Raw genomic sequence first — 20,111 nt, 5'->3', positions numbered from 1 at the left:
CAAGAGCGACCTTCCTGTCACACCCATCGGTTTCCTGTTTGGGTCTCACTGAGATCATCCCGTCCCGAAGCCAGAGGGAGGAAAGACCTCTCAGGCTGAGAGGAGCTGGGCCTGAGGCTCTCAGGCTGAGAGGAGCTGGGCCTGAGGCTCCCACTCGGTCTTCAGCTGGCGGCGGGAGGGTTTCCCCGCTTTGCCTTGACGGGTCCCCCAACCCTCACTTTTCACCGGCGGGCCCCGTGACATCCTTCACGACCTGGATGGTGCCATCAGGCCCGAGTGAAGACCTCTCACCTGACAGACGGGACACCTGGAGCTGAGACTGCCACTAGATAACTGCCACCTCCTGGTAAGGGGAGTGGGGCACGTGAGTCTCCGAGGACACAGTTCTTGGCTCCGCCCTTCCTCTTTCCCCTGGGGAGCCAGAGGCGGCAGCAGGGCCGAGGGTGGCCGCCGGAGGTCGCCGTGGGCACACGACACCACCAACCTGACAAACGGAGAAAGTTCATTCAGTCTCAGCCTTACAGCTTCAGTTAGAAGGTGGGCCTGAATGCTTTAATAGCAGGACCCGGGGCCAAAATGTCTTCACATATAGAACGTTTATAGAACGTTGGAACTTTTACTACTGTTTAGTAAATTTCCGGAAAATAGGAGCCTGGCCTGTGCTCCCTCCTTTAATTCCAAGATCTGGAACAGTGTCTACAGCCTAACTGAGGCTTAATAAATACCTGTTAAATGAGTACTGAACTCCTCCAGGACAATGACCATATTTAGTATTCATTCCCAGGGCTCCCTATAGGGTTTGCTGCTTACAGGAGTTTCAGTGTTTGCTGAGTGCTCTATCACATGCTCCCTAGAGAGCAGAGCTTAATCCTGCGTGTCCCGTCCCTCAATTGAGGGAAACCGGAAGTCAGGAGGCTGTAGGCAGTTGAAGCCTTATTTTCCGAAGGTTACATATCAGATTCACAACTTTTGTAGATCTGAAAGTACTGTACGTGGGGAAGACGGAGAGAGCCTCAGGCCCCAGATAACATGGACAGGAGATACACTGTCAACAAGGTGGAGAGCCAGGCTGGATTCCAGCCAGGGACGGAACCCTGTCATGGGAGGGGAAATCACTCCCCACTCGCCCTTCCCTACTAAAAACACAGAAACCAGTAGCCCTTCAAAACTGGGTCCTAGGATCTCCTCGGTCTCCAGGAGGTAGTAAACATACAGACAGTGACACCCAAAACCACCTAGAGATTTGTTAAACTTTATTTCCTCCGAGTCTCTGGGGAGGCAGCAGGGAAGTACGGCGAAGTGGCAAGTAGCATGAGGGGCCTGAGCGTGGCAGGAGCTGGCAGGGGCTGGCTTAGGCAGGACGGAGAGAAGGACATGTAAGTACCCAGGGCTGAGAGCCAGCTAATGGGTCTTCTTCATCTGTCTTTGGATTTTGCGCAGCATCTCCTGCATCCGCCGCAGCTGGAACAAGCACATGCATCAAAATGGGGCCTTCAGAGTCCTGTAGTGTCAGGGAAGTGCCCCTACACTCGAATCCCTTGAGCCAGGGCCCTGGTAGCCCTGAGGTGGGTTGGCGACCCTGGGTAGAACCAGTAACCCCCCAATCCAAGACCTGCATATGCGCCAAGGCCAGGGCCCAAACCAAGAGAAACCGAGGTTTATGATCAAGCAGGGGATTTTCTAGGCTGTCAAACCCTACCATCCCCTCATTGCTCTCACCTCCTCATCTTTCTCTTGGATCAGCCTCTCCGTTTCTGGATCTGTCCCTGCTGGGACAGCAGGGATGGGGAAGTCAGTACCACTCTCTCGAGTCAGTTTGCTGAGGGGAAGGGGAAAGGGGGGTTGGTAAGGCTAGAGGGACCCCAGAACCTGTCTGGATTGAGCCCAGGGCCAGAAGAACAAAGTAAGGGCTTGGTCTCACCACCCAGGGCTGTGCTTGGGATCCCCCCGACCCCCAGCTATATCTCAGCTTCTGGCCGTACTTGCGATTCCGTTCTTTCGCCACAAGGCGGGTCATGCTCTGGATGCACTGTGCCCGGTAGTTCTCATAATGTGTCTCCCGCGTCACATCCTTCAGGTCCTGCATGTGAGTGCGCACCAGCATTGTCCTCAGCTTCACAAAGTCGCAGTGTCCTGGGTTTTCAACTGTGTAGCAAGGCTGCTAGTCAGACAAGGGCACGGGTAAGGGAGACCCACTGAGGGCAAGGAGATACCTTGGTCACAAGCTGGGTGCTTTACCTTCCACGATGCCCCAGGGGTAGAGCCGGCCTCGAACTCGCCGCCCTCGGGCCTCCACTACAGTATTGCTGCCAATTACAGCAAATGGGATGCTTTCCTGGAAGGAGGTAGGGGTGCCTGTCAACAGCCCCATTCTCACCTGTTCCTTTCTGCCGTATCTTCGTCTTCTTTGCTTCACTCTGGGGAACCGGGGTCCTTTCCCAACCCAATAACCTACCCTTACATAGAATTCTGCTTCCCTCTTCTGCTCGAAAGAAACAAGTTGGGAAAGGGGTGCCCCAGGGTGGCCCTACCTTCAGGGCTTGGTCCTGTAATTTGAAGTCCTCATCCTCATCAGAGTCACAGTCTGGAAACTGGTAGACCTTGATTCCAAAGTGCTCAATCTCCTCCCGGATCTGGGAAACACAGGAGGGGCCCACAGCTCTGGGGACCCCATTTTCCAGAAGCCCACCTGCTCCCCTCCCCCCACCAGCTTCCCTCACTTTGTGTTTCTTGTGCTCCACTTCTGGAGGTGTCAGTGTGTCCGCCTTTGCCAAGATAGGCACGATGTTGACCCGCTGATGCAGGGCCTTCATGAATTCAACATCCAACGGCCGGAGCCTGGGGAACAGGGATCTGTGACCGCCTACTAGTGGCAGCCCTCCCCGGGTGTCTCAGCCTGTTCCCTTGGCGGCACACGGTGGTGTCAGGAGCCTCAGGCTCCGAGCTTTACCCGTGGCCGAAGGGCGAGATGAAGTACAGGCAGCAGTGCACCCTGCTGTCTTGGATGTTCTTGCGGTTCAGGCCACTCTCATCTCGGAAATACTGCTCAAACTGCTGGTCGATGTATTCTGCCACAGGCTTCCAGCTGCGGCAGGGACAGACAAGCACAGTAACTGTGGGAATGGGGGCTGCCTAGCGAGCTCTGGGACTGCAGGGTAGCCCATGCCTGAGCAGTGTTTCCAAGACTTTGTTATTCCCCAGCTTGCTTTACTACATCTTCAAGGAGGTGCCTGGGTGGGACAGGGGTGCATCTCACATGTCCTGATAGAAAATCAGACCAAGCACACAGGCAGAGTTCCATGTAAACTAGGTTGATGAGGGGGAAAGAGCCCAAGTGACCAAAAAAGCAATAATATCATGGTGCCTGCAGGAGAATACCAAATGGAAGCTGAGGCAACCCGAAGCCAGGTTCCCAGTACAGCCTCAGAACTTTCGTTCATGCGGGTCCACCCTCTCCAGCTGTCCAAACCCATTCCACCTCTCAAGACCATATCCAAGAACCACCTCTTCCACGAAGGCCCCTTTCACCACACTAATGCACACTGCTCTCCCCTTTTCTTCAACACACACACACACACACAAAAGAACAACAAGTCTGAAGTCCTGTGCTCTTCTGGTTTCTAGTTCAATCTTCACTGACAGGTGCCCGAATAGGTGGACATTATGAGCATCATCAGTCTCGTTTTAAACATGAAGAAACTAAACCCACAGCAGCTAAGAGACATAATCCAGATCATTTTGCCTAACCAATTCTCTACCCACCCAAGTCCCTGGACTTCTGACTCCCAGCAGAGTATGCTTGCTACTGTGCTGCCTGTCCTATTTGCTGACTTGTAACCTGATTGACACGTTAGAGAACTCTTGCCCCCCACTTCCCCACCCCTGTGCCACAGACTGTAAGCCTCTTGGAAACAAGGATCATTCATACTTGTTTTACATCCCTGAAAATGTCCAGCACAGGACGGACCCCTAATATGTGCTCAATAAATTCCTGCTGGTTGATGTGGAGGTGCACTATAAGCTATGAGGTGTCCAGCAAATGAAATTATTATTATTATTATTATTATTATTATTATTACTATGGCAGTAAGAGGAAGTAAGACTGAAGAAGGGAGTGATACTTGCTTTGGTAGGAACCAGGTACTTGGCTGGGGCTAGAGTTTCAAAGCAAGCCCAGTTCGCTAGACATCTTTCTAGAGCAAGAACGGTGATGATGACATGGAGGCCACCTCAACCCATCAGGAGGATTTATGGAGACCATGTACCATGTACTAGCACAGCGCTAGTACTGGCACAGCTACCCCTGCCAAGAATGTAAGAAATGGCCCTTCCCTTAAGGCTCAGATGACGAAGTTGAAGATGAACCGGTGTGCTGAGCTCAAAGGCTTGTGCTGTAATGATGAAGCATGTGATGGGGATTCAGAGCACAGAAAAGTGTGTAAGGGTCTGATTAGTCTGTGAGGGAATTATCCATGGTCAGCTTCATGGGCACATGACCTGTGTGGTCACACAGGGCCCCATACTTAGAAGGGCCCACACTTGGTTTGATTCTCTACTGGGGCTATCTTGGAATTCTTAATGATTTTGAATAAGCGCCCTACATTTTTGTTTTGTACTGGCTTGCAACTGTCATCTTAAAATTCATGAGTGTAATGTCAAGAGCCCTTTACTGTTTGATTTCACACACATCATTCTGGTGATTTTCAGATCAACTAGGTGAGGTGGTAGGGGCCAGGAAGCAGTCATTTGCCGAGATCACACAGTTACTAATGCTGAATCAAGATCTGAACTCCTAAGGCTGAGGGTTTTAGCACCACCCTAATTTCATCAAAGGTGGCATCTTGTCTCCTCATCTACTCACTCCGGTCTGGCCATTATCTAAGCATCCCCCCAGATCTTGGGAAAGAAAAACAAGCCAGGGATGATGGGGGTTGGGGGTGGAGGGAGGTGTGTGGCACAGCCACCTTTTCTTTTGACAGGTAGCCTAGAGGGTGACCTTTATTGAGCACCTAGTAGATGTCAGGCCCTGTGCTATGAGTGTTCACATGTGTTTGCTTTTCTGAGGCTCTTCTTAGCTTGTGTCTTTACCCTTATTGTAGAATCATAGGTCAGAATCATAAGGAACATTAGACATCATCTATTCTAATCCTTTCCCTCTAATTTTACAGAGGAGACAGCTTTCTCCTAGGGGGCAGTGGCATGCTCAAGGTCACAAGCCTCTTCCTGCTAACAATTTTGGGTATGTCTGTGCACCTACGTGTGTGTATGAAATGGGGGGAGGGAGCAGCTAGGGTTGTGCTTGGTCAGACATACCACTCTGTGTTGTTGACTGCATCCCCAAAACCTGGTGTGTCCACAATGGTGAGCCGCAGCCTCACACCCTTCTCTTCTATGTCCACTGCATGTTTAGTGATCTCCGCAGTTTGCATGATCCGCTCTGGAGAAGGGGGAAACTGAGGCCAGGGCCAGGGCAAGGGCAAGGACCTGCCCAGTCAGGGCAAACCTCCCACCCCAACCAGCTTTCCTGCCCAGACTGCCTCTTCCACACTGCCCCTCTTCCCACCCTCAGGCTGCTGGGGGGTCTTTTCTCTGGGAACCAGCAAGGAGAACATTTCCCAACACAGGAAATGCCGGTGGCTGTTGGCTCTGGCCCCAGCCTCTTCTCTGCTCCCGGCTCTTTTCTTGGATTCCTGGAATCCTTTGGGGGTCAGAGACTCACTCAGAGGACAGAATTCTGGTCCCTGCCCCTGGCCTGCTTCAGCACCCAAATCTTTAGGGAGCTGGCTGGTGGGCTGCCAGGCTGGAAAGGCCTGTGGAGAGATGCTGTCCGTCTCTCTGGGAAGCCATGGTTTCCTGCATGCTGGGGAAGGCCCCATCCCCCGACTCTGGAGTGAGTTTGGTTTCCCAAGTCAGGTCGGCCAGCTGGCCCGTCTTCATGTTCCTCCTCCCTTACCTTCAGCATTGAGGAGTTTCCGATCCTGGTACAGATCAGTGAGGAAGAGGCTATTGACCAGAGTAGACTTCCCTAGACCAGACTCTCCTGAAAGGGAAGACAGGACAGAAGCACCATCAGAGGGTAATATCTGCAGACGAGAAGCAACCCCACTGGACTAAGGTGTGGTTGGGAGCTGCTTGTTTAGATCTAATTAGGAGGAGATTAACCAAACCCAGAAAGAGCTGGAAGTAAGCAGAGTTCATAACAGCTTGTCCAGTCTTCTCACTTGAATGAGGCCAGGAGAGGTAAGAGATTACCCAAGGTCACAAAGAAAACTGCAAATACTAGAAAACTGCTGGTCAAGTGCTCCTTCTACCACTTCACCTCCCTGTACCCCATGGCTCCAGGCTCTTTTGCAAAAAAGCACAGCCGCTTCCTACCTTCCCTTTCCCTATCCATAGCCCTCCCCCCACACAAACCATCCTCACCCGAAATAGCCCCTGCCCAGTCTGGCCCTGCCCGTGCTCTACCTGCCACCATGAGGGTGAAGTCAAAGCCCTTCTTCACGGACTTGCGGTGGACTTGATTGGGGAGGGTGGCAAAGCCCACATACTCCTTGTCATCCTAGTGGACGGGAAAGCAAAGTATATGAGGGCAAGAGGCAGGAAGAACCCCAGGACCCAAGGGCCCTCCCTCCTGTATCTCTGCCCCAGCCTTAGAGAATAGTGCCAGACTCCTTTGAGGCCCTATCTGGGGCCACCAGCTGGGCTTCTGTCCCTGATGATATGTCAGGTCTCCAGTGCACCTGACATCACAGAGCTGGGGCCAACCCAGGACAGAAAGAGGCCCCCGCTCAACATCCACACATGCACGTGCTCACACACACACACACACACACACACACACACACTCAGCCTCTCTCAGCTCCCTCCCACTGAGAGGCAAAGGCAGGGCTGGAGGCTCTACCTCAGAGGAGTCATAGGGATCAAGCTTGCCCCATGGGCTGCGGGGCCGGGCTGAGGGGCTGAGAGGGGCTGAGGCAGAGAAGAACTGCTGGCTGGCAGAGGTCTGGGGCCACGAGGGCGGTGTGAACTCCAGGTCATCCTGGCAGAGGTCCAGGGCCTGGGGCTTTGGCTCCAGGATTTGGGGCCTGGCCTCTGGTTGGTGGCAGGTCTTGCCTCCTGGGTAATCCTTCACAAACTTGTTCAGTTCTGTATCATCCGAGTCCTCTAGGAAGCGTTTGATCTGGGGGTTTGGAGGGTTAGGGGGGTAGGTGGGCACATGACAGGAATGAAGGAGGAAGACCAGAGAAGGCAAAAGGGAGAGAGAGGAGAGCACCTGTGGTTAGGAGGGAAAGAAAGGGCACTAGCCCCCAAGCCAGAGGAAGTGCTTATCACCCTCCCTCAGCTGTTCCCGCCTCCCCAGTCCGAGCTGCCAGGACAGGCCCAGCGTCCAGGAGCAGCCTGAGCAGCACCCAGAGCCCTGGCACTTGCTCGTGGGAACTGAGCAGCTCCAGTCCTGGTGCTCCCTCTCCACAGGGTATTTGTTGAGGAGGCCCTTCCTGGGGGTCTGGCCAACCCAGGGGCCAGGGACTGCCTCAAGGCCAGGAAGTCAGCTTGAATAGGGGGAGCAGACAGAGGCACTAGAGCTGAGCAGAATGTGGCTCATGATTCAAGGAGAGTACAAAGGCAGAATGGGGCAGGGGGCAGGGGGCAGGAGGGAACAGAGGGGAAAAGGGAGTTGCCAGTCCAGGTAAATCCAGAGCCAGCAGGGGGCTCTGCGGGCCCTGCAGGTTGGTGGGTTCTGGGACTCAGGTGCACACTGCACACCCCGGGGCTCAGGGCTCGCTGCTCAGGCTCAGCATAGCTGACCCAACCTGCCTTATTCCAGACGCCCGGGCACACCGGAGGCTGTCTGGGCCCCAGAAGAAAAAGAGAAGCCTGCAGTGGGTTCTGAGTGTGGGGTAAGGGAGGCTGAGAGGGACCAGGTAAAGGACTATGGGAGGACACCAGGCCTCCAGAGCTGCAGACAGCCCCCAACTGTGAGGGACACATAGGGGGAAGCACCCCTCAGCTACTCCTTGCCACCTGTGCCTGGAGCTAGGCTTTACCCCACAGTATAGGGCCTGAACTGTGAACCACAGGGGTGTTAGGCAGAGAATGGCTGGCTCCACTAGAGACCAGTTCCACTCTATCTCCAGCTTGGAAGAGAGGCCATTTCCCCCAGTCTCACCGTCAGCTCTAGATCCTAAAGCTTCTCTCCTTTGGAGGCCAGACCCCTTTGTGGAGTGCCTGGCAGTGCTGGGTTCAGCTCTGCCTGACAATATCCACATGCCACCCCCAGACAATGGACAAGGACAGGCTTCAGAGGCTGACTCACCCTCTGGGGATTGGCCAAGCCACAGGGGGCTATTCCAGACTACTGTGGAGATCTGGCTAAGGTTGGGGTGGGAGGAATATGGCCACAGCCTTCCTGCAGGTCCCCATTTTACAAAGGGAAGAACTGAGGGAGGCAGACATGCACGTTGCCAGGTTTATGCCACAGGGATGCAATTAAGATAGGGAGGCCAGAGGGAGAAGTCCCTTAAAAGTCACTTCTAGGCTGCTGCTTCTCAGTCCCCACTCTGCTTACAGCCATAGTTTCCAGGGCTCACCTGAACAGAGGGGAAGAACACAGGCCCTTTAGCCTGAAATCTGAACCAGCATGTGGGGGCTTAGTACCAGAAGATGCCATCCTGAGGCAAGCCTGGCTAAACAGGATTTTCTCACCCATAATATTTATGGGGTACAATGCAGTGACCATATACCCCAGTTTCTTACTGTAGCATAATGACTTATTGTGCCCTTCTCACTCTCAAAGGTGTCCCCGCTTGGATGACTGGTTATATGGCAACGGGGAAGGGAAAACAGCAGGTCTTGTTTTCTGGCAGCTAAAAGTCTGGGGAATTCCAGGAAATCCTGCCCCTCTGCACAACCCCACAGTGACCCAGCAGTTGGTCTGGGGTCAGATGCAGGGTAGGGTGGGGAGAGGACTGTGCTCTGCTTGGTTTCCCCGGGGACTGAGCAGAGGTGCCGCAGGGAGGGGGAAAGGGAAGGCAGCGAGGGAGGCCCCTAGCTCCCACATTCTCCCCGCAGAGCAACCAGGGACCCAGCTCCTTTCTCCTCTCCAGCCCTGGCCGGTCATCAGCACAAAGCACGAACGGGCCCACAGGGGCTCTGGACAAGGAGTCAGGACACCGGGGTCCTCACCTCCTGTCTGCCCTTCCCCTCCCCCAGTTCTGCCGGTGACCGAATCATTTTCTGACTTTTGAGTCCCAAGCACAGCCAGGGCAGGGGGAAGACAGGTCAGGTCCACCCATCTCCCAGAGCAGCACCTCACCCAAGCTTCAGTCCTGTCCGCAGGGACAGAACTGCCTTGCCATCCCAGTGAACAGTCCACGTCCCATGCTCCAGACTCCCCGTCAGCAAGCTCAAGGTCTAATTTTATCTCCCAGGCAAAGTTCCTGACACACAGAAACAGCCTCATCTTGATGCTCTTGTAATCCCGCTTCCTGGCTTGCTCCTTTCCCTTCTATTTGACAACCTGCCCTCCACCCCAGTGTCTGCCGGGAGCCAAAAGCCCTGTGGAATGTCCTTCCTCAGCCCCTCACCTCCCGTTCCTGGGCTCCCACCATCTAAGGACAGCTCAGCCACAGCAGGATCACCTGGGTTCTCTGCCGTCCCCCGCTCCTCGGAACGGCTGCTCCACGCCGCCAGCCGCTGCCTACCTGGGTGGGTACAGCACCAGCACCCCTGATCCGTCTGCAGTACAGGCTCTTGATCCACTTGGCCTCTCCTCTTAACCCTCAAGGACACCAGGCCTGTCAGAGAGTCATGAGCTACCCCCAAGGTGACCTGGCCCATCAGTACACAGGGACAGTCACCTAGGAGACTCCACTCCCAAAGATTCCAATCTTTTGCACCTTAACTTTAAGCAGTGCTGGAAAAGGGTGGGACATTCTAAAATCCCCTGGATATACATTCCCCCGAAATGCCCCACTTTTCTTCCCAAAGGCGCTTGCATTCTCCCAGAAGAGAACCCCGCTATCTTCAGAAATCTGCCCCTAGATTTCCCTGCAGACAACCCAAACCGCAGAGAGACTCTACCCAGCCTAGGACACCTGACCTCTGACTCATGGGGACCTGTATGACTTAAATCACTCCATCACTCCCAGAAACTTCATGGAGGAACTGCTAGCACTTGGTCTCTGAAGGGCATGAGTTCAGGCCAACAGGAGGCTGGCATCCTGGGGGCTCCAGAGTTGCTGGTTAGATGACAAATCAAGAAGCCTGGCCGGGAGTGTGCAGATGGAGCACTTGACGAGGAGTCAGGAGGCCAGTGCTTCTGGTTTGGCCAGGAACACCCCTTGTGACTTTGAATAGGGTCTTAATTTTAGGGTCTAATGTCCAATTGTGAATGGCCCTTCCTTGCCTTCCAGGAAGGCTGGGCAGAGAAAGTACTCCAAGATGACAAATACTTCAAGCAACTTTGAACTTGAGAAGGTGCATCTTAAGTCACAGGACGGTTATTAATGTTAGCCCATCATTCTTTTTGCATGGAACTGAGCATCACTGGGGCTCTTGGGCTGGAGAGCTCTGCCCACTGATCTACAAACAATGTGGGACACTGATCTCCTTTCACAAGGAGACCACCCTCATAGAGCAGTCTGGCTTGACATGAACCAGTCAGCCGAAGGGACAGGCTGGCTTGAGGGCAGGGGCCTGAGGCTGAGGACTCTGGTGGTGGTGGAGCGTCTTTCATTACAGAGGAACAGGGTGGCCTCAGCCAAGCTGAAAGCACCAAGACCTTGGCTGAACTGAACTTAGTGTGTGGCAGAAAAAGCCCCTCTTGGCCCTTGCTGGGCTTGGCACTGGAGAAATCGCTGCTCTCCAGGCTTCCATCCCTGAAACAATCAGTCTGTCCATCCCCATGTGGGGAGAAGGAGGGGGACATGGATAAAGACAAGCACCACTTGGCCTCTCCCAGGAACCCCCCTTTGGGGAAGGTCCCAGGGTCACCAAGACTTGGGCCTCAGCCTGGAAACAGCTTGAGAGACAACAGCCCAGAAGGTTGGCCTTTCCAGATCTGGAGGCTGCCCACAGCCAACATCCTGCCCCAGAGGCTGGTCACGGTTCTCCTCCTACTGTAAACTGCCTGTGCTTCCCAATGCAGAGGGCAAAATCTTTTGGGCTTCCGGATGGGGAGGAGCAGCTGGCATGGGGCCTGGACACCCTGACACCTGGCATAATGTGTTGCGGAAGCTCTGGCAAGGATGGCAGGAGAGCTGGCACTCTCACAGCCAAACATCAAAACCTCCTACCCAGGGACCTGCAGGGAGGCTGGCTGGGGCTACTGTTTCTTCTCCCACTACAGGCAGGTGGCAGGAATGAGCTCCTACCACTGCAGAGGAACCTGGGTTGGGAGGGGTGATGTAGGGTGCAGCAGAAGGACGCTTCCACATGGTTCCTGCCTCAGAGGCAGAGGGATACAGCTGATCCCACCGGCTAGGGTGGTGGAGTGGGCTTCCTGGGCAGAAGACGCTGTGGGAAGGGCCTAGGAGCTGCCCTCTGCGAGGCTGTGGGAGGGAAGGCCCAAGTGTCTCACCATCCCTCTTGGGTAGGCAACTGTTGTGGGCCCGCCCTGTGTGTTTTCCAAAGGAAGTTGGTTCTGGTCCCTGAGCCCACGGTGGCCCGGTGAGGAGGGGTCACCAAGGTAACTGCTGGGCCAAGCAAGGGCGGGGACCCTCCGCTAGGTTCACCGCTGACGAGCATTCCTGGGACAAACGTGCGTGTCTCGACCGGCGCCCCCGGCCCCCCAGCATGGACCCGCCCCTTCGCCCCCAAGGACGCCGGCAGCACCCCGGGGGTCGGGAACGGCTCGGCCGCCGCTCGGATCAAAGGGAGAAACTTGGGAGCGGCGACGCGGCACCGTCCCCCAGCTGCGCCTGCCTGTGCCCGCGGCCAGCGACAGCGCCTCCCGCCCCGCACCGCTGGGACTACGCCGCCACCGGCCCTGCCGGCCCAGCTCTGCCCCGCGCCCGCCTTACCATGGCTGCAGCCCTGGCCGGACAGGCTCCGCCTGGACAGCGCCCGAACGACCGCAACAGCAGCTGCGCGCAGACCTCGCGCGACCGCCGGCCCCGCCGCCTGAGTGCGGACAGGCCGGGGGCGGGGCCTACACCTCCGCCGGGAGGGGCGCGGGTGCGGGCCACGCAGGGGCGGGCCTGACAGCCCGAGACCCCGACGCGCAGAGGGTGGAGAGGCGCTCAGCACAGGGCCGCACGGGTCACTCTTCAGGCAGCACCATCACCGTGGCGGCTCCAGGCAGTCCCCCCAAAAAAGGAAGGGCCTACCTGGCATCCCCAGGAGCAGAAGCCTTTGGAAGGAGCCGGGGTTTGCCCCAAGAGTAGAAGACAAAGCATTAGTTACCCCCCGAGACACCGCAAGGTTTGCGGAAAGTGAAGCCGACTGATGACCAAGTTACTCATTGTCTGTACCCTCCACACCCCCTAAGCTGGAATGTGCGACATTCTCCACTTCTACCCAGGCTGCTGTGAACACTTTGTGCAGCATCCCAGATTAAAGATGAAAAAGGATTGGCTGCAAAAATTATCCAGGGATCATCTGGTCGAAGAGGCTGGGTGGGCTTTACTGGGCAGTGCTGCCTTGCCTGGAGCTGAGGAAAGTGGGGAGGGCTTCAGGAGAGGCCAACGCAAGCATGACCTGGGCTACGCTGGGCAAGCAGATGTGGTGCTGTGGTGACAGATGCCCCAGCAGCTTCAGAGGATTGGAGGCTCAGGAGGGTCAGCAGCAGCCAGAGGGAAGTAGATGCTTAGGAGGTGGGGTGTTGCTGGGGATTTCCTGAGCTGTATTACAGGTCTCAGCTGGTCAGGCTTCTGTGGAAGGTTCCGTAAGCAAGCCCCTCCCTGACTGCCAAGAGCCTTCTCCCAGGGCAGGCTGATGCTTGGGACAAAACTAAGGCCCATAGGCATGGCCCTATTGGTGGAAGTGCCAGAGGTTTGCCTACCCTTAGTTCCATCTGTGACTCAGAGGTCATGGTTGGGATCAAGTTAGAACTCAGTGGCGGGAGGGAGCGGGGCCCAGGTAGGGCAGATGAGAAAGGCTCAGAAAACACAGGGTCGCTACTGGAGATGTTATTGGGCGTTTGGCACAGTCAGACTGGAGGACAAAAGGGGTGTCACTGCCTAAAGACATCAGAGGCATTCACGAGCCAGAAAACCGAGGAGATGCCTTTCTAGCTGGGTGACCTTGAACTCACGTCACCTCTCTGGGCCTCAGCTTCCAGACGCAAAAATGAGGGAATTAAACTTGAATAGCAGCCAGCAGCTTGGCTCCAATAAGAGGGAACCTCTGAACGTACACAGAGACTCCTGGGAAAGGACTGAGGTACATGAGGAGATCTGAAGCTCTACTCAGGGGAGCAAAGACATAAAGGACACCAGCTGCCCAGGCCCCAGAGAGTCCCAGTGTCCTGAAGCGTACTGGTGCCAGCTTGCTTTGATGAAAGTGAGGCCCCATCAGAGTCCTGGAACCGTGGAGCTCATTTCAAAGTCAAGAACCTTGGGGTCTTGATGGTCACAATGTCTTTGCAATCACTTCATCACAAGCCCAGCATGAGGCACGATGGGCAAACCGAAAGCCTCAGACAGACTTTGAGCCATTCTGCCTGCACAAGTCCCGCACAGTGACTGGGCAACGTTCAGCAGGGATCTTGGCCTGGGCTTGGGTTCCCATGACAGCTTGGTGATTATCTCACTGCCCCCAAAGTCCCTTCCCTCCCTGGGCCTTTGTTTCCCCCACTGCAAGAGAAGACTAGACTGCCCCCAGCTCTAGCTCTCCTGTTCTGTTTTGGTGCAGGTAGTCTACGCCTGATGAGAAGCGGGGCCAAGTCACAGCAGCCCTTGTGTGACCACTGACCACTGAGTGCTCTTCCCCACCTCTAGCCAGCTGGTGGCCTGGCAAGCCTGGCCTCAGTGCCCCTCAGCTCTGAGAGCTCTAGCTCTCCTTTAAAATTCAACATCCTACCAGGCATTGATGTCCTTGACCACACTAGTTCCCAGGCCTGCTGCAGTGGGCTATTCAAGCCAACTGTCTGAGCAGTGGTGCTTACTTTGGCATGAAGGGTGACTCTAATGGGTAACTCAGGTCTGCGAGACAGCTCCAGCCTGCCATCCTTTGCTTAGGCCAGGCCAACGTGATCTGTATGGTAAAATTCCTGGCCCCTGCCACTGATCTTTACTACCTACCCATGGGTGAAAGTTGTGTGGCAAGGATGCTGGACTTGAGCCAAGCTGGGCCCAGATACAAGGCCAAGAATAAAGAGCGATTACCACAGGAAATCAGGAGCTCAGATCTCCATGACTAGCAAAAGCCGCTTTTGCCTCTTGGTAGCAGAGTTTCCCTTAAGTGGTATGAGAACTAATTGTATGTCCCCTCCCCAGAGGTGATGAGACACTGATGATATAGTCAGAGAGCCCTGGTTGGGCCAAAGGGCTATCAGTGGATTGTGTCCTTCAAGGAAACCTCAGCCAGTCTGTCCCGCAAGGTCTGCAGAGGGAAGAAACCAAAATACCCTAAGCCTCATCCCTCTCCCTGCTGTTCCTCAGAGTCCCATGATCCTGAGGCAGGCTGAGATATGGGTGGTAAGGCTAGGGAGCACTCCGTTTCCTGGCATCTGCAGAATAGCTGCAGTGAGGTGCAGTTCTAGAGCTGGCAGGGTGCTAGAAGCCAGCCAGAGGGCGCTTGCAGCACCATCTCCGCAGCAGGGCAGGGCACAGGAGCTCAAGGACGGAAGGGACTTATATTCGTCCTAATGCCACTACCCACTGGAGTATGCCTGCCTTTAAGTGCACCCCTACCCCCACCTCTTCAGCCTCTGCTTGAACACCTCCTGTAGCCAAAATCTCACTGACTCTAACAACTGCCCTTCAGTCTTTGGGCAGTGAGTTACCAAGGTCTTCATTATACCAGGCCGAAATTTGTGTCCCCGGGGCCTTTATCTTCCATGTGCCTCCATGCTAAAAGCTTTGCTGACTCATTTCACTGGACTTTGTCCTTTGATGGCCACACTCCTACAAGTGACCCATCTGTATACTTTTCCCCTCCAAATTTACCACAAGCCCCTCAAGGACAGGGAGTGTGTCTTCTATTTTAACCTCTATTCACTTCCAGTTCAACAAACATGTAAATATGATGTGTGGATGGGTGACCAGGCTTCTGCCCCCAGGAGATGTCTGATCAATACGGACCGACTGAAAGGATTCACTGATTCGTTTCCCACTGATTCTGGAGCGCAGCAGGCCTCAAGGCTCTGGGCTTTGTTCACCCATAACATGCCCTTCATTCTCGCTGTTTACAAGCTCATTACCCACCTCCCAGCCTCAGAGTTCACATGCAAAGATACAAACTTCACCCGCACTAAATCCTTCCCCTGCATAATTCTTGATATCTAAAGGTGCTGCTGAGATATTGAGAAGTTATGTTCCAGGAATATGTGGCTATAGGTACAACCATTTCTTCACTGCATATCAACTCCTAGGGAAGGTTGGCCCCTAAAGAGCTCCCAGTTTTGAGGAGCCAGCTCTGGAGCCTCAGTTTCTTCATTTGTGAAATAGGGAGAAAAATGTTTACCTCATAGGGTTGTGATGAAGATTCACTAAAGTCTGAATGGGTGGTAATGTGAGTGGTAACTATTATCTCAGCTAAACAAGAAAATTATCAACACGAAATCACAGCTGTCAGCTGTGACTATTTCAAATGCCTCCCCTCCAAAGGATTAGGCATGTTATGTGTGATGGGTGTAGAGGGATGGGCGAAGAGCCTTAAAGTGGTAAGTGACACTCGAGTGCCCGTGCTGGGACCATGTTTCTGCAGCTGGAAGCCATTTCATCTCTAGAAAACAGGTCTTGGCTTAATTCCCAAGAACAGCCACTGTGGAGACTCCTGGAGCTAAATGACTTGGCACACCAAGGAAGGGACTGTGGCTGGCTCAGCCCCCCTCCTGCAGTTCAGAGTCTGAGCTTCTCTCAGGAATGCCTCACATTCTGTCCCCTCCTCCAGGCCCTCGTTCAGCCCCCAAGGCACAGCTGTGTCTTACCTCTCCCCTTGTGACAGCTGGGCCAAAGGCAGCTGAGCAGAAGAGGGTGAAGGGACATGGTCATTTCTGTCACTCGGGACAGCCTGCCTCTGGCTACGCAGTCAGGGTGGCCTCTGTGTCACACACTTTTCTTTCTCATCCAAGTGTGCCCCCTGCCCCCTGAATCCAAGCTCCCTAGTCGACCCAAGCTGACTGTTCCTCTTCTCCACTGAAAAACCCATTTCAAACACTGCCAAATCTCTCTGACAGTCAGATGTAATGTTGGAGGTGGGTTCCAGGCAGGGAACCAAGTAGTTTCTGGAAATACATCCGACAGTCCAAAATGGATGTGGTAGATTCTTCCCATGTGGGATCACTGTGGGCAGAACAAAAAACTAAGGGATTCTGGCCTCATTTGTGCCGTCATGCCTTAGAGGGAGGCACAGCGCTGCCTGCTGTAGGCAGAGAGAGAGAGAAACCCCCCAGGCCTCAACACGAAGGCGGGACATCATCCCTGCCCTGTGCTTCCAGTGGCTCTTGCTGAGCAGTAGCTCCACAGCCTGTCCTGTGGTGCCCAATTGTCCTAGTTTGCCCACGACTGGGGGGTTTCCCAGGACGCAGGACTTCCAATACTAAAACTGGGAACATTCAGGACAAACCCCACTGAGTCAGTCAACCGAGCTGGTCCCCAAAATAGCAAGTCTGGGCCAGAGGCCATCAGCCTCCCATCCTGATCTGGAAATGCACAAGGCACCATCTGACAGGAAAAGACCCTCGGTGGCGAGGGTCAGGCTGCTGTGAGAAGCCTCCCGAGGTGCCCTGCCCCACTTTCAGCAGCTCTGCTCCATTCCTGCAGCAATTCCCTTCCTCTCAACAAGCCTCCACGCCAAGTAGAAGAAAATGAGGGAGTGGAAAGATGGTTCTAGGGTTCCTTTCCAACAGCCCATATCCCGGGATTCTCTTCACATCCCCGTGAGCGCAGAGCCTCCCCGTGTTTCTCCTCGGCTCTGGGTTTCTGCCAAACAAGTCTACCTGAGGAAAACATCCCAGTGGCTCAGGAGCCAACACAAGGCTAGGCATACCAACCCCCAGGGGCCAATGACACATCACACTAAGGACGCTCAAGTCTCCCTTAGGCATGACTGAGAGGGCCTCTCTGCTTCCTGGCCTGTTTTCCAGAGTTGGCTTCTTGAATAATTGATAGAGATCCCAGGGAGTAAACCACCTTGTCTGCTGATAGCCTGAGAAGTCACGACCAAGGATGAGTAGGTTAGGGCTCTTAAGGACATAGGATCTTAGGGCCAGGACAGCCCCATCCATCAGCAGCATGGCAGCCCCTCCCATCAAGAGCTGCTTCATTCCAGGGAATTCCCCAGGATGTGTGAGAAGGCAGACCCTGCTGACCGCACAGGGAACCCTCAGGACCTGCCTGTTGACCTGCTAGCTTTGATACAAAAAAAAAATAAGCCTATCAAGAATGCTTCCATCAGTCCAGCATAATCCCCTCTGGGAAGGATCCAGCCCCTAATGTCCCAATCCAGGGATGAGAGGCATCTGTCCACCCTGCTCCTTAGACAAAGAAGCCTTAAGGAGCTCTTGGCAGGACCCTGACACTCGTGAAGCTCAACAACAAACATAAGCCAGGCACTGCGCGGCTGGAACACCAGAGAATTCCTGCCAGGAATGGACTCTGGACCGACTCTACACTCATCCATTCCCAGAGCAGAGGAACCAAAGGCCTTGGACACCAGCACCACGGTCTCCATTCTGCAACCACCTGTGGGCCATGCAGCCTGGGGGACAGGCTGAGGAGGGCCTAGTGCTCTCATGCTTGGCCAGGACTACCCGGCCCACCTCCATGCCATCCCACTTCCACAGAGCCAGAGAAAACCAGCAGGCCCAGATGCCTGTCTTCTCTTCCCGGCTTCTGTGGAGCAGCTCTGCTGCTGAACAGGGCTGGAGTGCTGCAATTACAGAGACAGCATAAGAGCTACTTTGGGAAGGAGCCACCCTGCTGCCAAGGCTTTAGACGTCCTAAACTCAAAGAAGATGCACTAAGAAAGGGGGTGAGGGTGGGAGAGAACAGGGAGGAACTTGCTCAATCAAAAACATCACATCCTGAAGGAGGGGAAATACTAACCCCTTCTCAAAGGTACAGATTTGCAGCAAGGGGTGAGCAAAGGCTAGCTGTTAAGATGCTCCCCTGGCTTTGGGAGGGAGGGTGTAACTGAATACCCCTCCCCAACCCTCCGCTGACTCCCTCTCTCCTAAGACCGCCAAGAGCACTCACTCAACCTGTCCCAATCATTTGGACATTTGAGGGGAGAGTGTTTCATATTGTTTAGTATTTCCCGTCCATGTGTTATCTTCCCTTCCACATGGTAAGTTTCTCAAGGCCAAAGAATTTGTGTGTTGTGAGGCTTCAATGCTTTCCCCAACAGGGCCTAGCAGAGTGCTAATGAAAATTGCTTATGGGAGGAAGGGAGAGAGGGAGGAAGGAAGGAGAGAAGGACTTACTGTTTTGCATGGAGATAATCCCTAACAGTGCTGCTCCCACCCAAGCTGAGCTCAGAGCACAAGGGATGGCAGAGTGGGTGGCAGCTGCTCTGGCCCCTCCCCTTCAGCTGTTTTGGTATCTGAACTCAGGCTGTCCTGCCATCCACCCCTCTTGTTTTCCATTTGTACTCAACTGTCCATGCTAGACTAGCCCAGGAAGGAGACCCATTGGAGGACATACTAGGCTTTGGGTAAGAAAAGAGACATGGCAAGAAACAAATGAAGGCAGGAAGAACACAGACTATCTTATCAAACGTGAGCCAAGAAGAACTCAAGTACTTATGGGAACAATGCACTGTGAAACCAGGACACTCTTTGCCAAATTGAGGACATAGGGCTGCCAAGTTCACAATGTACCTTTCCAAGTTGAGGACTCAAATAATGTGTAACCCAGAAAAGTATACCCTTTCTGGAGTCCCCTAGGCTGGAGACACGGGAGCCAAATAGGGACTGTTCAATCCTGTGGCTTCCCAGACAACCTTCCCACAGAGCACTTGGCAAGATTCATCATCTGCCAAAAGTTCTCTACACTTTCTCTCCAGGGCTGCAGCTGGCTTATATAGTGCCTTGGTGCAGATCCCCTGTGGGCAGACACAGCCCTACAGATGTATAGCTTGGCAAGTGGAACACAGGCTAGCTTTGAGCCCCCGCTTGCCCTCTGCCAGGTGCTCTTGTGCAGTGAACAACCTGCCCAACCATAGGGAGTAGTTCTGTCTCTCTCCACACCTGCTTCCAACAGAGTAACAGAGGGACTGGGGTAAAGGGAGCACAGGAACACGGGCAGTACCTTCGCAGGGGCGTTCTTACCTCCTCATCTGTCATAATGGAGAAGTAGAAGCCAGGCATTCCCAGGGGACAGCGAATGGAATTCACAGGGTGCCAAGAGAGGGGGAAAAAGAGAATTTTACTAAAGATGTCCAGTGGACCTGGCCCAAATTCCTTCCTAGGGCAAGTGGCCCAAGTAACGACAGCCAGCATTTGCTGAGTGCTCGCTGTCACTAGGCACCAGGCTAAGAGCTCTACATCCAGCAGATTGATTAGTCCTCACAAGAACCCTAAGAGGAAGCCATTGTGGCATTAACAGATGAGAAAACTAATGACTGGAGAGGTAAACTCATTTGCCCAAGGTCACAGTCAGAAAATAGTGGGCACAGAGCCCAAACCCAACAGTATAACCCCAGAGTCTGTATCTACTGAACCTCCACTTCTTGGAGCTTTGCTCCTTCTGAGGGGCAGTGCTGCCCTTCTCTGCATTTGCTGCCCATCACTCAGAGGGCTTACACTGGCTGAGACTGGATTGCGTTCCCAGGGCTCTCTCCCCTCCAGGAACTTTCTCACCGCAGTATATGTGGGGCCATGGTGCTTAAGGCAGGAACTCCTTGCCAGTAAGATTCACTACATGAGGAATGGTCCCCACCTCCCCTGCCACCAGAAGGGTCAAGAGCACAATGGGTCAGGGAGGGTGTCACCGGGCCCTGGGGACACT

General features: G+C 54.3%; 1 protein-coding gene across 10 annotated transcripts; it reads right to left on the bottom strand.

Annotated features, from left to right (window-relative positions):
* Positions 1 to 349: 349 nt before the first annotated feature.
* Positions 350 to 12,233, bottom strand: LOC140849104 (septin-4). 10 transcript variants are annotated; one of them, XM_073235377.1, is made up of 13 exons: positions 9,585 to 9,623; positions 6,902 to 7,180; positions 6,466 to 6,559; positions 5,954 to 6,040; positions 5,314 to 5,437; positions 2,951 to 3,085; positions 2,721 to 2,838; positions 2,532 to 2,633; positions 2,239 to 2,335; positions 1,983 to 2,145; positions 1,720 to 1,819; positions 1,385 to 1,461; positions 350 to 484 (listed from the first exon to the last, which is right to left on the bottom strand). In XM_073235377.1, the coding sequence occupies exons 1-12, from the start codon at positions 9,606 to 9,608 to the stop codon at positions 1,402 to 1,404; spliced, it is 1,383 nt and encodes a 460-aa protein (XP_073091478.1). In that variant the 5' UTR covers positions 9,609 to 9,623; the 3' UTR covers positions 350 to 484; positions 1,385 to 1,401. The 10 variants fall into 10 exon arrangements, 9 of the variants coding, with proteins under 9 accessions (XP_073091478.1, XP_073091485.1, XP_073091483.1 ...); XR_012130662.1 differs by having other exon boundaries at positions 426 to 484; positions 1,720 to 1,769; XM_073235384.1 differs by lacking the exons at positions 350 to 484; positions 9,585 to 9,623 and adding an exon at positions 12,021 to 12,233 and having other exon boundaries at positions 1,237 to 1,461.
* Positions 12,234 to 20,111: the final 7,878 nt, after the last annotated feature.

Source organism: Manis javanica, chromosome 4 (genome assembly GCF_040802235.1).
Source record: "Manis javanica isolate MJ-LG chromosome 4, MJ_LKY, whole genome shotgun sequence".
Classification (NCBI taxonomy): Eukaryota; Metazoa; Chordata; class Mammalia; order Pholidota; family Manidae; genus Manis; species Manis javanica.
Note: the sequence above shows the minus strand (reverse complement) of the source record. Positions and strands in the feature narration are given on the sequence as shown.

Excerpts from the sequence above, each read along its gene's own strand:
- LOC140849104 (XM_073235377.1), bottom strand. The coding sequence starts at position 9,608 with ATGGTGGGAGCCCAGGAACGGGAG. Across the intron at positions 6,560-6,901 it reads ATCCCTATGACTCCTCTGAG|GATGACAAGGAGTATGTGGG; the intron begins GTAGAGCCTCCA and ends CCCGTCCACTAG. Across the intron at positions 6,041-6,465 it reads CTTCACCCTCATGGTGGCAG|GAGAGTCTGGTCTAGGGAAG; the intron begins GTAGAGCACGGG and ends CTTCCCTTTCAG.